Source organism: Macrobrachium nipponense, chromosome 10 (genome assembly GCF_015104395.2).
Source record: "Macrobrachium nipponense isolate FS-2020 chromosome 10, ASM1510439v2, whole genome shotgun sequence".
Taxonomy (NCBI): Eukaryota; Metazoa; Arthropoda; class Malacostraca; order Decapoda; family Palaemonidae; genus Macrobrachium; species Macrobrachium nipponense.
This window is the reverse complement of record NC_087204.1, coordinates 104574381-104586704: the sequence shown is the minus strand read 5'-3', so window position 1 is coordinate 104586704 and position 12324 is coordinate 104574381. Positions and strand designations below refer to the sequence as shown.

The 12324-nt window shown below is 35.5% G+C and overlaps 1 protein-coding gene across 1 annotated transcript; it reads left to right on the top strand.

Moving 5' to 3' along the window:
• Window positions 1-1911: 1911 nt before the first annotated feature.
• LOC135224071 (uncharacterized) lies at window positions 1912-8551 on the top strand. The gene is made up of 4 exons (XM_064262984.1): window positions 1912-2011; window positions 3101-3207; window positions 7914-8124; window positions 8516-8551. The coding sequence occupies exons 1-4, from the start codon at window positions 1979-1981 to the stop codon at window positions 8549-8551; spliced, it is 387 nt and encodes a 128-aa protein (XP_064119054.1). The 5' UTR covers window positions 1912-1978.
• Window positions 8552-12324: the final 3773 nt, after the last annotated feature.

Sequence of the window (12324 nt, the reverse complement as noted above, 5' to 3'; positions counted from 1 at the left end):
TATATATATATATATATATATATATATATATATATATATATATATATATGTATATATATATGGTATATATATATAATATATATATATTATATATATTATATATATATATATAATATATATTACATACATACTTCATACACTTTTATTGAGTTAAATATGGAATTTCAGAAGTAATCCAAAAATCCTGTCCACAAAAAAGTTGATATCAATATTCTATATACATACATACATCATACATACATACATACACACACACACACACACACACACACACACACACACACACTATATATATATATATATACACTTATATATATATTTATATATATATATATATTATATATATATATATATATATATATATATTCTCTACTCTTCTACTCTCAGGGCAATGGAATTACTGAAGAGGTCAGCACCACTTCAGGAACGTCAGGCGTAGGTGAGGCCTGCATGTGGACTTTGGCAACTCTTCTTTCACAGTGTAAGTAAAAATTTAAATATCCATCATAGAACAAAGATAGGAGGACGACTATATAACATGAAACAGCACTGAAGAATCATGTAAAATAACGATATATATATATATATATATATATATATATATATATATTATATATATATATATATATATATATATATATATATATAGATATATACATCCATGTGACTGTAAGTCGAATCAAATTGAATATAGAATTGAAGCCAAAGGCCATACACTGGGACCTATTGAAGTCATTCAGCGCAGAGACTTACCTTGACAGTACATAAAAGGTTTAAAAGGTGTAACTGTAGGAAAACCTTAGAGTAGTTGCACTACGAATCAATTGTTAGGAGAGGGTGGAAAGTCTGATTGAAGAAAGAATATATGAAAGGGGGTACAGGAAGAGGATGAAAGGAGTTGCAGCTATGGCCCGAAGGGACGCCTGAAAGAACTTTGGGTAATGCCTACAATGCACTGCATAAGGTGCACTGATAGCACAACCCCTCAACAGTTTATAGTCCCAAGCTAACTGCGAATATCAACAGTGCACAGTAAGCATTCATTTATTGTCTTTCAGCATCCCCTCAGCGCCTAGCTGCAACCTCTTCCATTCCTATTACTGTACCTCTGTTCCTATTCTCTTTCTTCCATCTATTCCACCTCCTCTTTAACATAGTTTCAAAGTGCAACTGCTTTGAGGTTTTTCCTTCTGTTACACTTTTGAAACCTTCTTCACTCTCAGTTTCTCTTTCGGTGCTGACTGACCTCATAAATCCCAGCACTTGCATTTGCATAAAGTTTTATATTCCAATTTCCAACAGCAAATATGACCTTTTTTTTTGTTTACCCTGCTGCACACAGCCATGCCCTGGAAAGTGGATGGTTTACCTGTGAAACTGATTACATGCTTTTGGCTACTGGTGTCTTTCATCCTTGGCAACGTTTACCGCTCGAACCTCATGCTATGCCTCATCCTGCCCTAAAGTAACCCTGCCCTTCACTAATCTAGATGAATTGGTGAAATCTGGCCTCCCTGTGTGGGTGCCTGTCTATTCTGTGCTCCATCTGAGTGCCATGGTAAGTAAGGTCATCGATAATGTCAGACTTTAGCTTCCAACAATGTGATATCTACATATATTGTATTTCAAATTCTCTTCAAATGCTTCAAGTTGTGCACCGTTTGTGAATGCAAAATATTGTTAAATACTATTTCAGATATAGAGAGCTAAAAAAAAATGCATAAAAACTGTCCAGAAGGACAGCATAAGTTCCCCAAAATACTGAGCTCTAATTCATACCTCAACTAAAGGCTGAAAGAAATAATCTCTAAATTTATCAGAGGATCCTGTGATTTTACCCTTGACAGAATTCTCCGAGGAATACATCGCTTGGTCGCCTCTACAATCAGTTGTGAAGCCTGATGAACTTTGTCGATATTGCAAAGGCACTGAGGGGAGTACACGCCAAACAGTTTGTCATTACTGGACCTCGACAGCTATGGAGCAAATCACGGATCAGTACTTCTCCAAGGTAATGTCTGTGTTTATTTTTTTTTTAACTTGTTTTTTTAATTACAGCCTGCCTACTTTTATAAACAACAGTTATCAAACTGTGTGTAACATACCTTGGTAAAAGAATTTAAAAATGAAAACACCTAAATATGATGTTTCCATAATCCAAGGAAGCATTGCTGTACAAAACAATTGTGCAACCTTCACTTTTAATTATTATGGTGGGGAGAGCAAGACAAGTAAAACTACCCTACACTAGCATGACTCCACAGTAAAAGTTTGTGTTGCTGGGCTTCAGCCTCTGAAAGAAGTCAAACTTTCCTCTTGAAGAGAAGAAATTTAAATAACCCTTTGTTTACCCTCCAACCAGGTTACCTGTATTGAGATTCCACTATAAGGATGTTGTCAAATCTCATTCTGACGCTAATAGGAGAGGCCTACCTCCGACAATGAGGGATTTGCTCCAAAAGCTTTTAAAGAATGGGTGGCCTTCTGCTTAGCACAAAACATAATTCCTATCAAGAAGTCACACTTTATGACTACCTATCTGAGGCTTACTTCCTTAATACAGAAATTTATCACACCAATGGTGACAATACCTATTGATGTCAGTTAAGGATAAAGCGAAAAGCACCACAGATATTGTTCAAATATTATAGGCCCTAAAATATAGCTATAGCTAGCAGATTCAAAGAAATGTCCTTTGGTTTACTCTGTGGTTACCTGCTCAGCTATGGTTTTACATATTTTCAAGGAATAAGCGAGATGCCATTTTCTCCCATGTATCAGCTAGGGAGCACATTTTTTCTAGTGTTCAACATAGGGTACCCACCAGTAAACTGCATGGTAAATTATTTATAAAAGCAATCATCATTAGTTAACACCTTCAGCAAAAAAATAAATACAAGCCGTATATTATTTGTCTAAACCAAGCGCAAATACACATGATCTTATAGAAAGAAGAATATACGTACATGATACTATACGAAGATTACGCAGTATTAATGTCATTGCTAAATGAAGCATTTGGCCATGCAATAGATGATAATACAAAGCAACATAGATTTTAATGTGATTTTCTCACAAAATGACTCCTTTTGTTTTTCAGTTAGGTTACTGCTCCCTGTACGTGATGCCAGAGGGTATGATGACACTAATAAACCTAAGCCTGCTCTTCAGGAAAGGCTCCCCGTTGAAAGCAAAGTTTGACCCAGTGTAAGTTACCATAACTCCCTCTTTATTAGTTTCCTCAATTTAAAGAAAGGATTACGTACTTAGTTTAACCTTGATATTTGACTAATGAAGGCGAAAATTATAGAAGCAATATTAGCAAGGATGAATGATTGGATAACTGATCCCTTAAGGCATTAATTAACTGTTGAGGACACTTATTGTCAAATCTGTTTCCTGTGGCATGGGTGTTAACTTGAAGCAAATGACCAGGTACACCTGTTGTGTCACCAAGTGAGTGCTACTAAATTTATTTACGAAATGGAAAAAGTGAGTATTAAGCAGCGGGGGAAATTTGTACCACTGTGGAAATATCAATTAGCCACCTCCTTCTAAGATGCAATTTGCTAATGGCTTATCAGTGGACCACTTTAACTGTAGTATTTTAACTTCTCGTGGCATTTTAAAATACTGATAAGTTAGCTATTGATCCATATATACCTCTAGGAAGGTCCTCCACTTCTAAAAGCAGACTGAAAATTTTGTGTTTTTAAAGATATACGTACTTACTCTGCTTTATAATCAGTTATATTATATATATATATATATATATATATATATATATATATATATATAATAACTGATTATAAAGCAGAGTAAGTATGTATATCTTTAATATACGTATATATATATATATATATATATATATATATATATATTATATATATATATATATATATATATATATATATATATCATATATACATATACTATATATATATATATATATATTATATATATATATATATATATACTATATAATATTATAACTATATATATAGTATATATATATATTATATATATATATATATATATATATATATATATATATAACCGATTATAAAGCAGAGTAAGTACGTATATCTTAAAAACACAAAATTTTCAGTCTGCTTTTCGAAGTGGAGGACCTTCTAGAGGTATATATGGATCAATAGCTAACTTACCGTTACGTATTCTAAAATACCATGAGAATTTGAAATATTAGAGTTATAGCGGTCCACTGATAAGCCATTAGCAAATTGCATCTTGGAAGAAGGTGGCTAATTAATATTTACACAGTGGTACAAATTTCCCAACTGCTTAATACTAACCTCTTCCATTCCGTAAATAAATGTAAACTCAGTTTTTTTCATCTGTCCATCCGCCTGTGGTGTGTATGGTAACACTGCGTCCCGGGGAGTTAGATAGTTACGCTATTTATAAGTTTTAGGTAAATAAAAGGATATCTGGGTGTACATTTGCTACTGAAAAGTGTTTTTAATAATTTACTGTATGCGAAGTACACTGTTAATATTCGAAATAAGATATTATTATAATCGTTGAATGTAAGCTGAATGTAACTATCTAAAGCCCGGGACGCAGTGTTACCATACAAAAAACACCACAGGCGGATGGACAGATGAAAAAAAAAAAAAAACAGAGTATAGTAGTACTCACTTGGTGACACAACAGGTGTACCTGGTCATTTGCTTCAAGTTAACACCCATACTACAGTCAACAGATTTGACAATAAGTGTCCTCAACAGTTAATTAATGCCTTAAGGGATCAGTTATCCGATCATTCATCCTTGCTAATATTGCTTCCATAATTTTCACTTATGCTTCTTATGGAGCCTTGGGAAGACCATGAAGTGTAACTCCTTTGAAGACAAACCTTGGCTACCAAAAGTAGGTTTTCCCTATATCAAAACCTGTTTAATCATTTTTATTTTTAACTTCTTTACTAATATGTAAATCACTATGCTTGTTTTTACAATGTTTATCACTGTCGTGTAAGCTTACTCAACAAATTTATAGCCTATTTGATTTGTTTCCATGGGAAGGTGTCGCAACATTTTGAATAATAATTAATATAAACAGAGGCCAAAGGGTGGATGATTTTACCCTTTAGTAATCACTTTTATGTATTATTATTATTCCAAGTGTTTATGCTCTGCCATGGAACAGATAAAAAAGGCTATAAACTTGTTGAGAGCATACACAAAAAGATAAACATTGCTAAAAGAAGCATGGTGATTTATTGGTAGTACATATAGCAAATAAAGATAAAAAATAATCACAAAGCATATACGTATAAACTGACCATAAAGCAGCTAAGCCTATTCATAAATATACAAAAGATTCAATAAGATGGAGAACTTTCGAGAGACTGGTGGATCAGCATGGCTAACGTATTCTAAAACACCATGACGGATTAAAATATCCCTGAGCAGCCATTAGTAAACTGCATCTTGGAAATATGAGACATGAAAAAAAGAATCCAGAGAAAATAAAACATGATTGGAATAGATCATCTATATCTACAATGGATGTAAAATTAAAAAAATAGGTGTGACAGCATTGCTGGTTGAAAATTTACACAATACTTTAGTGGCAAAATATTCCAATACTACACCATACGGGACAATTGTGCTAAACTAAGATAATAAAAGTTTGCGTTCACATTGGCTGAAAACTTTATGTACAACAGTCGACCCCAGGATTCGCAGTGGATGTTTAACCACAAGTGGGCCCCTCCCTCCCGGCCCCAAATTGCTAAAATCTGTGAATACTCGACACCCCTCTAAAAACGCTTATAGTACATAAACTGCATATTTTGATAGATCAATATCTACCTATTTTGACAGTTCAAATACCAAAAAAAAAAAAAAAAAAAAAAAAAAACACACTGTATATACCTGAGTATTTCAATTGTTTTATATCATAAAAAAATTAATCTCAAAAGTAATGAGAAAATCAAAAAGCAGTAATTCGTGAATACAGTGCTCCCCCCGTATTTGCAAGGAATGTGTACCAGACCGCGCGCGCGAATATGTAGAATCCGCGAATGGTTGAAACCCCTATAAAAATGCTTAAACTGCTCATTTTGTATGAACTCAATTTTATATAAAAATCTCATTTTTGTTAAGGGATTCACAGTCTCATGAAGAACAAATTATTAAAAAAACATCCACCAATTATATATTAGAATATATTTCTATGTAAAAAACAAAAGACTTTTGAACACCTGAATTGTGTTCCTCATCAGTGTAACGTTATGTCGATGTATACATTTTATCGTATGCACTGATGAGGAACACCGTTCAGGTGTTCGAAAGTCTTTGTTTTTTACATGAAGTATATTTTAATATATAATTGTGAATTTTTAAGAATATCATTTTTGTTGTTACAACTCAAGAAAAACCCACTAAAAATTGGTTCTTTTAATAGTTTTATCACAAAAGTGCATTTTAATGATGAAACTGATAAAACTAAACAGGAATCTATGGACATTTATCATAGAAAATTACCCGCATAAGGCAACTTTTCCATGAATAAGGAAAATATAAATTCCAGAGAGAAATCCATGAATGTGAGAGTCTGCAAATCTGGAGTGCGCGAATATGGGGTGGGGGTGGGGGGTGGGGGACTGTATTTCTCTATGAAAAAATTCCACCAAATATGTAGGCGAAATTCCACGAATAATGGGATATATGTTCCACAAAAAAAAATCCGCGAGTAGGTGAAGCCACGAATCCAGAAACGCGAATAGGCAGGGGTCCTCTGTATAGGATAGCTCCCACTTTCCATTTTAAACTAAAATATAATGTATAATTTAAAAGCTGAAGTAGATACTTGGGGCCTTAATGTTTCTCAACATCCCAGTCAAATGTGGCATATTTTTTAAGTTGGGCTTTCTTGCTTGAAAAAAAGAGGGGGTCCCTTATCAGAACAGTAGATCCTCGACTTACAATGGGGGATCTGTTCCAGCGCAGCGCCACAAGTCTATTCTTATCGTTAGCACAGTCAACGTTGCTTACATCTGAGTAACTTGATGCAACACAGTTGCAGTGCTATAAAACACTGTTAACAACGGTGGAAAAGCCGCCATAAAATCAAATAAGCTGTAAGTTGCTGATGTACTACCAACTCTCTGGATAAAAACTATTTTTACCCCATAAGACAGGAATCATGTACGTCAAGTGTGTAAATTCCTTGAATGAGAGTAAAATTTCTGTAGATTCCATAGACCTATGAAGCTTAGCCTATAGGTCAATATGAAAGATATTGTACATGCAAATGTTGCATAAAAAATGTTCCACTTTGACAAATAAATAAATCTGGCATGGTAACCATATCATACCAAACAGTCTTGGACGACCCTAAATTCTGAATACGAGCGAGAACAAAACTTTATAAAACATGGCATATGGTCTGTTTACAGCACAGCATGTAGGTACGAGATTCCACAAATTTGTTCAGTACTCACTAATTTATGAATGTTTCATGCCTCGAACTCATAAGGCATTAATAACACTTGCAAATCAGTAGAACCTGTCAAGATTATTGTTTATGGCTCATGACTTGGTCTTTTGAACAAAGCAATGACGATATGTGAACAGTAGAGTTTGGAATCTAAATTTCTAACCTATCATCATATTTAATTTGAACTTTGAATAAAAACAACAGCAAATCAAGCTGCCTTACCCACTTTATCTTATTCAGGAATCAGAATCCTAGTCTATTATCCTACAGATGACAGAGGATTGCATATAAAAAAACATACAAACAAAATAGTTTCCTTTTAAAAACTAATTAAGCTAGAGCCTTTATTTCTTAAAATCAGGATTTCAAGCCTAATTCTCCGACAAAAATCAGGAATTTGAGATGGGTAAGTTATCTCAACTACAGCATTTCATTATCTTTTGCAGAATCATGCGCCTAAAGGAAACTGGTATTCTTCAACATTTATACAAGAAAGCAGTAGCAAATGCAACTGAATGCCTGAAGCCAATTACCATAAGTCCTGGATCATCATCACTACGACCACTGGATCTTAAAGATTTCTTTGGAGTCTTCATGATTTTTGGCGGAGGTAACATTATTGCCATTCAGTACACCAGTATTATTTGCATTGGAAAGGTAAAGGTAATATTATCTCAAGAAATTAGAAAACTTTTACAATATGTACTGACTTTTGAAGATACATCAGTTCATTTAATTTCAGTGTACAGTACAGTACTTTTATCAACATTAGCATTTTACATTTGTGCTCAAATTTCATCACTGATATATTTCCTTAGGTTCCTTTATTTCAATCATTGAAAGATAACTGTCCATAATTATTTTTGCCTTCTTGTTATGTACTTCTATGGCAATCATACAATATTTTTAACTGCTGTAACTGGCCAGGTAATGCATAGTCTAACATTAGTGAATGATGTTCCTTTCATATTTTTTCTGAAAAGGTTTTGGCAATAAAATTTGCTTGTCTATTAAAAAGTTAACAAGATTTGAAACTGTGTCCCAACAGTTCATGGTGTGTAAAACTATTAGGGGGGTGGCATAACAAATTAGTTTTATACATTCTTTCAGGTTCTTTTTATTGGTCTTCTGGCATTCCTCATTGGAATTCGGTGATGGGGCATAAAAGGTAAAAAATATTTGCCTCAGTTGAAGATGACGACAGCCAAATTACATGGCAAATATGGATTTCTTGACCCCAGTTACGGTATATCTACTGAATATCGTTAAACAATAATGTAATTTCCTCATTTACCATGTACCATGTAAATCTCAATATGGTATTTATTTTATTTTCCAATAAACTTCATTGCATGTAATCTTTCTTATTTCACCCTTGTCAGTGTTTTATGAACCAGTGTTTATCCTTATAGGTGGTTCACATATTGAATGAGTTTCCCTCACTCTCTTCCAACTTGAACATCTTACATTTTCATCAGGTCCAGTTCTTTCAACTGTCTTTCCCCGTGATTTTCTGGCCCTTGTCCTGTTACTTCTACATACCCCCCCCCTCTAACACCTCTCACTTACATTTGAGATCCCAAGATTTTTTTTTCTCTGGATACCATATCTCTGTAACATCTTTTGAAAATTAAATCTTCCCTACTTGCAGTTAAAAACCATGAACTGCTTTAAAATCTCATCCAATTTTGTCTCGTACATCGAGACAGAAAAGTTAATCTTTAAACAGAAACTATTTTAGAGCCTGACATGAAATATGTTTCAGTAGTTTCGTTAGATTATAATTACATATAAGTGCAGAGTAGTACAGGCTTTATTCAAAGCATTAGAAATTTGGTTTTGGCTTTTATGAATGATCATCCTCTATTTACCAGCAGTCTAATGACCATCGTTTCATTGAATCCATACATACTAAAGCTACTCATTTTCTTTACTGCCTTCCCAACACTGGCTTAGCAGTCCAGTATATTCTGTAGGGTCTCCCCTTTCTCTATTACATGGTACTACTCCTTACCTCTCTCTTTCATTTACTCTTCCTATGATTTCGAGCATTAAAAATCCAGTCTCTATAACTTGCAGTCCTCACCAAGTCATGGGGCCTCATTTGATACATAGGACTGAATTTGGTAGTATACTGTACATCTCTCCAGCAGCGTCTTCACTTCACTTTCTAGACTAATTTGTCTTTTGTTACTCTCTCTCTCTCTCTCTCTCTTCACCTTGAGGTCATTTGAAATCCACTGCTTCATAGATGGGTAACAATGACTTGTCTATCTGGGGTCATTCAGATCTGAGAGAAAAATTTATCCTTGTCTTGAAAAAGTAGTTATGAAAGAGGTGTCATTGGTGAACCTCTGACCTCTTCCTTGGAGATTTTCTTGAATCAAATCTGTCCTCCTCACCATATAAAAAACTTTTTAATACTTAACAAAATGCACATATAAAAGTGTGAGAGAAAAGAGAAAAAGAGACAGTAACTGTTATGAATAACTGAAACAACTATGTTTTTCATAATAAGCACAATGAAAATGTTTAAATAAAATTTATTCATCTATATACGGAGAACAGTTTCAGTAAGACAATATACTTTCTCTTGCCGACTCCACAGACACCCCCTACGACTCTGTCTACTATAACACCAAATTACAAATCATCACGTACCTGTAAAAAAAATAAAAAAAATAAGGCACTTGGTTAGGAAGATGAAAGTTAAAATTACTAAAAAAAAAAAATCAGGAAATTTAGCCTTGCTATCACTCTCACCAACATATTTAAAATGACAAATTTTAACTAATTTGTATTTTTCATAACTAGCTAACCTGAGGTCTTAACATTAGGATTTACTAGCGCCAAGCTGGAAACCGGTAGAATTAAAATTAAAATTTGAGAGATCCAGGGACTATTGGCATCTATACCAGGTCCACGGGGTATGTATACCCAGAATGCCCTTGGTGTCCTGTGACCCACCATTTATATTTCTAAGCCAGTTTAGACTGCTAGAGGGGTGGTTAGAGGTGGGCCTTTACCTGTTAAGACCTCAGGTTTAGTTATGAAAAATACAAATTAGTTAAAAATTTGTCATTTGTTCATATACGGAACAAACCAAATTCGGTCTTAACATTAGGATAGACTTACTTATTGGAGGGATGGTAAGTCTCTATAACTGACTGGGAGTTTGCCACCTTTATCCATTTCCGAATATTAGGGGAATTCCAAGAGAATGGACTATGAACCTAGAACCAAAGATATAAGCAAATCTATTGGTTTCCTCATCATGGGTGCTGATACAATTCTATGGTTTATACATTATGGGAGAACAGAGAACCTTCCCTTCTCATAAATCACTCATGTCCCTTACATCTGGATCCACCTCACCCCTCTCTTCCCTATTACAGAGAGGAGTGTGTTGCTACTGAAAAGTATATATATATCCTAAGATAACTTTACAGTATGGCTGACCACCTCCCTGCATCTAGTCCATTCCAGCATATGATTGTACTCTCCTTCATACTGCCCGTAGGTAAAGGAGTAGAAAGAAAGTAGTAAAGAAATAAAACCAGTCATCCCATTCATTCTACTTTCATACCTTCATCTTAGACTAGACACAAACTGACCTGCCAGGGGTACTGGATGAGCTATATCACTTGTTGGTCCGCCACCACTGGACCCAAGGAAAAAGTGTCCAAGGATCTATGGGCAACGTCTTTTAAATAAAATGAAGAGAAAGTTGTTTGGTGTTTCCAAACACCAGCTTTCAGAATTCTCTCCAAAGACATATTCTTAAATGCCAAAGAAGCACTCAAGCCACTGATGTCATGAGCTCTAGCCCTCTCCTGGCTATTTGACCACCATGTCTTCTGTCATGTAGGCATTCCTGATCGTCTTCCTTATCCAAAAACGTTATTGGTATTCCTGGAACTACTTCCGTTCTTGTTCCGTCCTGTACTTACGAACGAAACAAGCCCCGGCCACCCCCCGGCCTGAAGTGCCCTCGTCCTTCCTTAAGTACTCTCTTATTACCCAGACAGGGCACAGAAGCATCTCATCTTTGTCATTGTCTACAAGTCTACCAAGGAAGGTATAAAGGGAAAGGAGTCGAATCTGCCATCCATTATTGCTGGGTTTTGAGTCTTGGCCACGAATTCTGGAACAAACTCGAATACCATTGACTTCCGACCTCTCGAGTGCTTATGATATATTACCATTGACTTCCGACCTCTCGAGTGCTTTTATGATATATGACAGGCCATGTAGCTCCCCCACCCTTTTGGTTGAAGCTAGAGCCAATAAGAAGACTGTCTTCAGGGTCAGGCTCCTATCTGTGGACTGCCTTAGTGGTTCGAAGGGGGTTTTGTCAGACTGCTCAGTACCATGGTCAGATCCCAATCTGGGGCTTTTAGTTCCTTTGGCGAACATGACTGTTAAAAGCTCTTCATCAGCATGGCCAACCCCCATGAAGACGAAAATGTCCACACCTTTCATTCGTAAGACTAAGGCTAGAGCAGCCCTGTACCCCTTCACTGCTGATACAGACATATGCCTTTCTGTCCTGAGATATACCAGTAAGTCTGCTAGCAGCTGAATAGTGGTACGAGTGGATACAAGTTCCCTCTACGACACCATTCACAGTATGCCGACCACTTTCCTTGGTATACTGCTGCAGATGACTTCCTATTTCCTGCCATCTGAGTTGCTGCTTTTTGCGAAAACCCTCTCGCTCGGAGATACTTGACAGTCTCCACCCGTGAAGCGATAGGGACTTCACCGACTGGTGGTACCTCTCCCTGTGCGGCTCACATAGTAGGTTGCTCCATGGGGGGCAACTCTCTCGGCACATCTATTAGGAGTTCCAGCAGG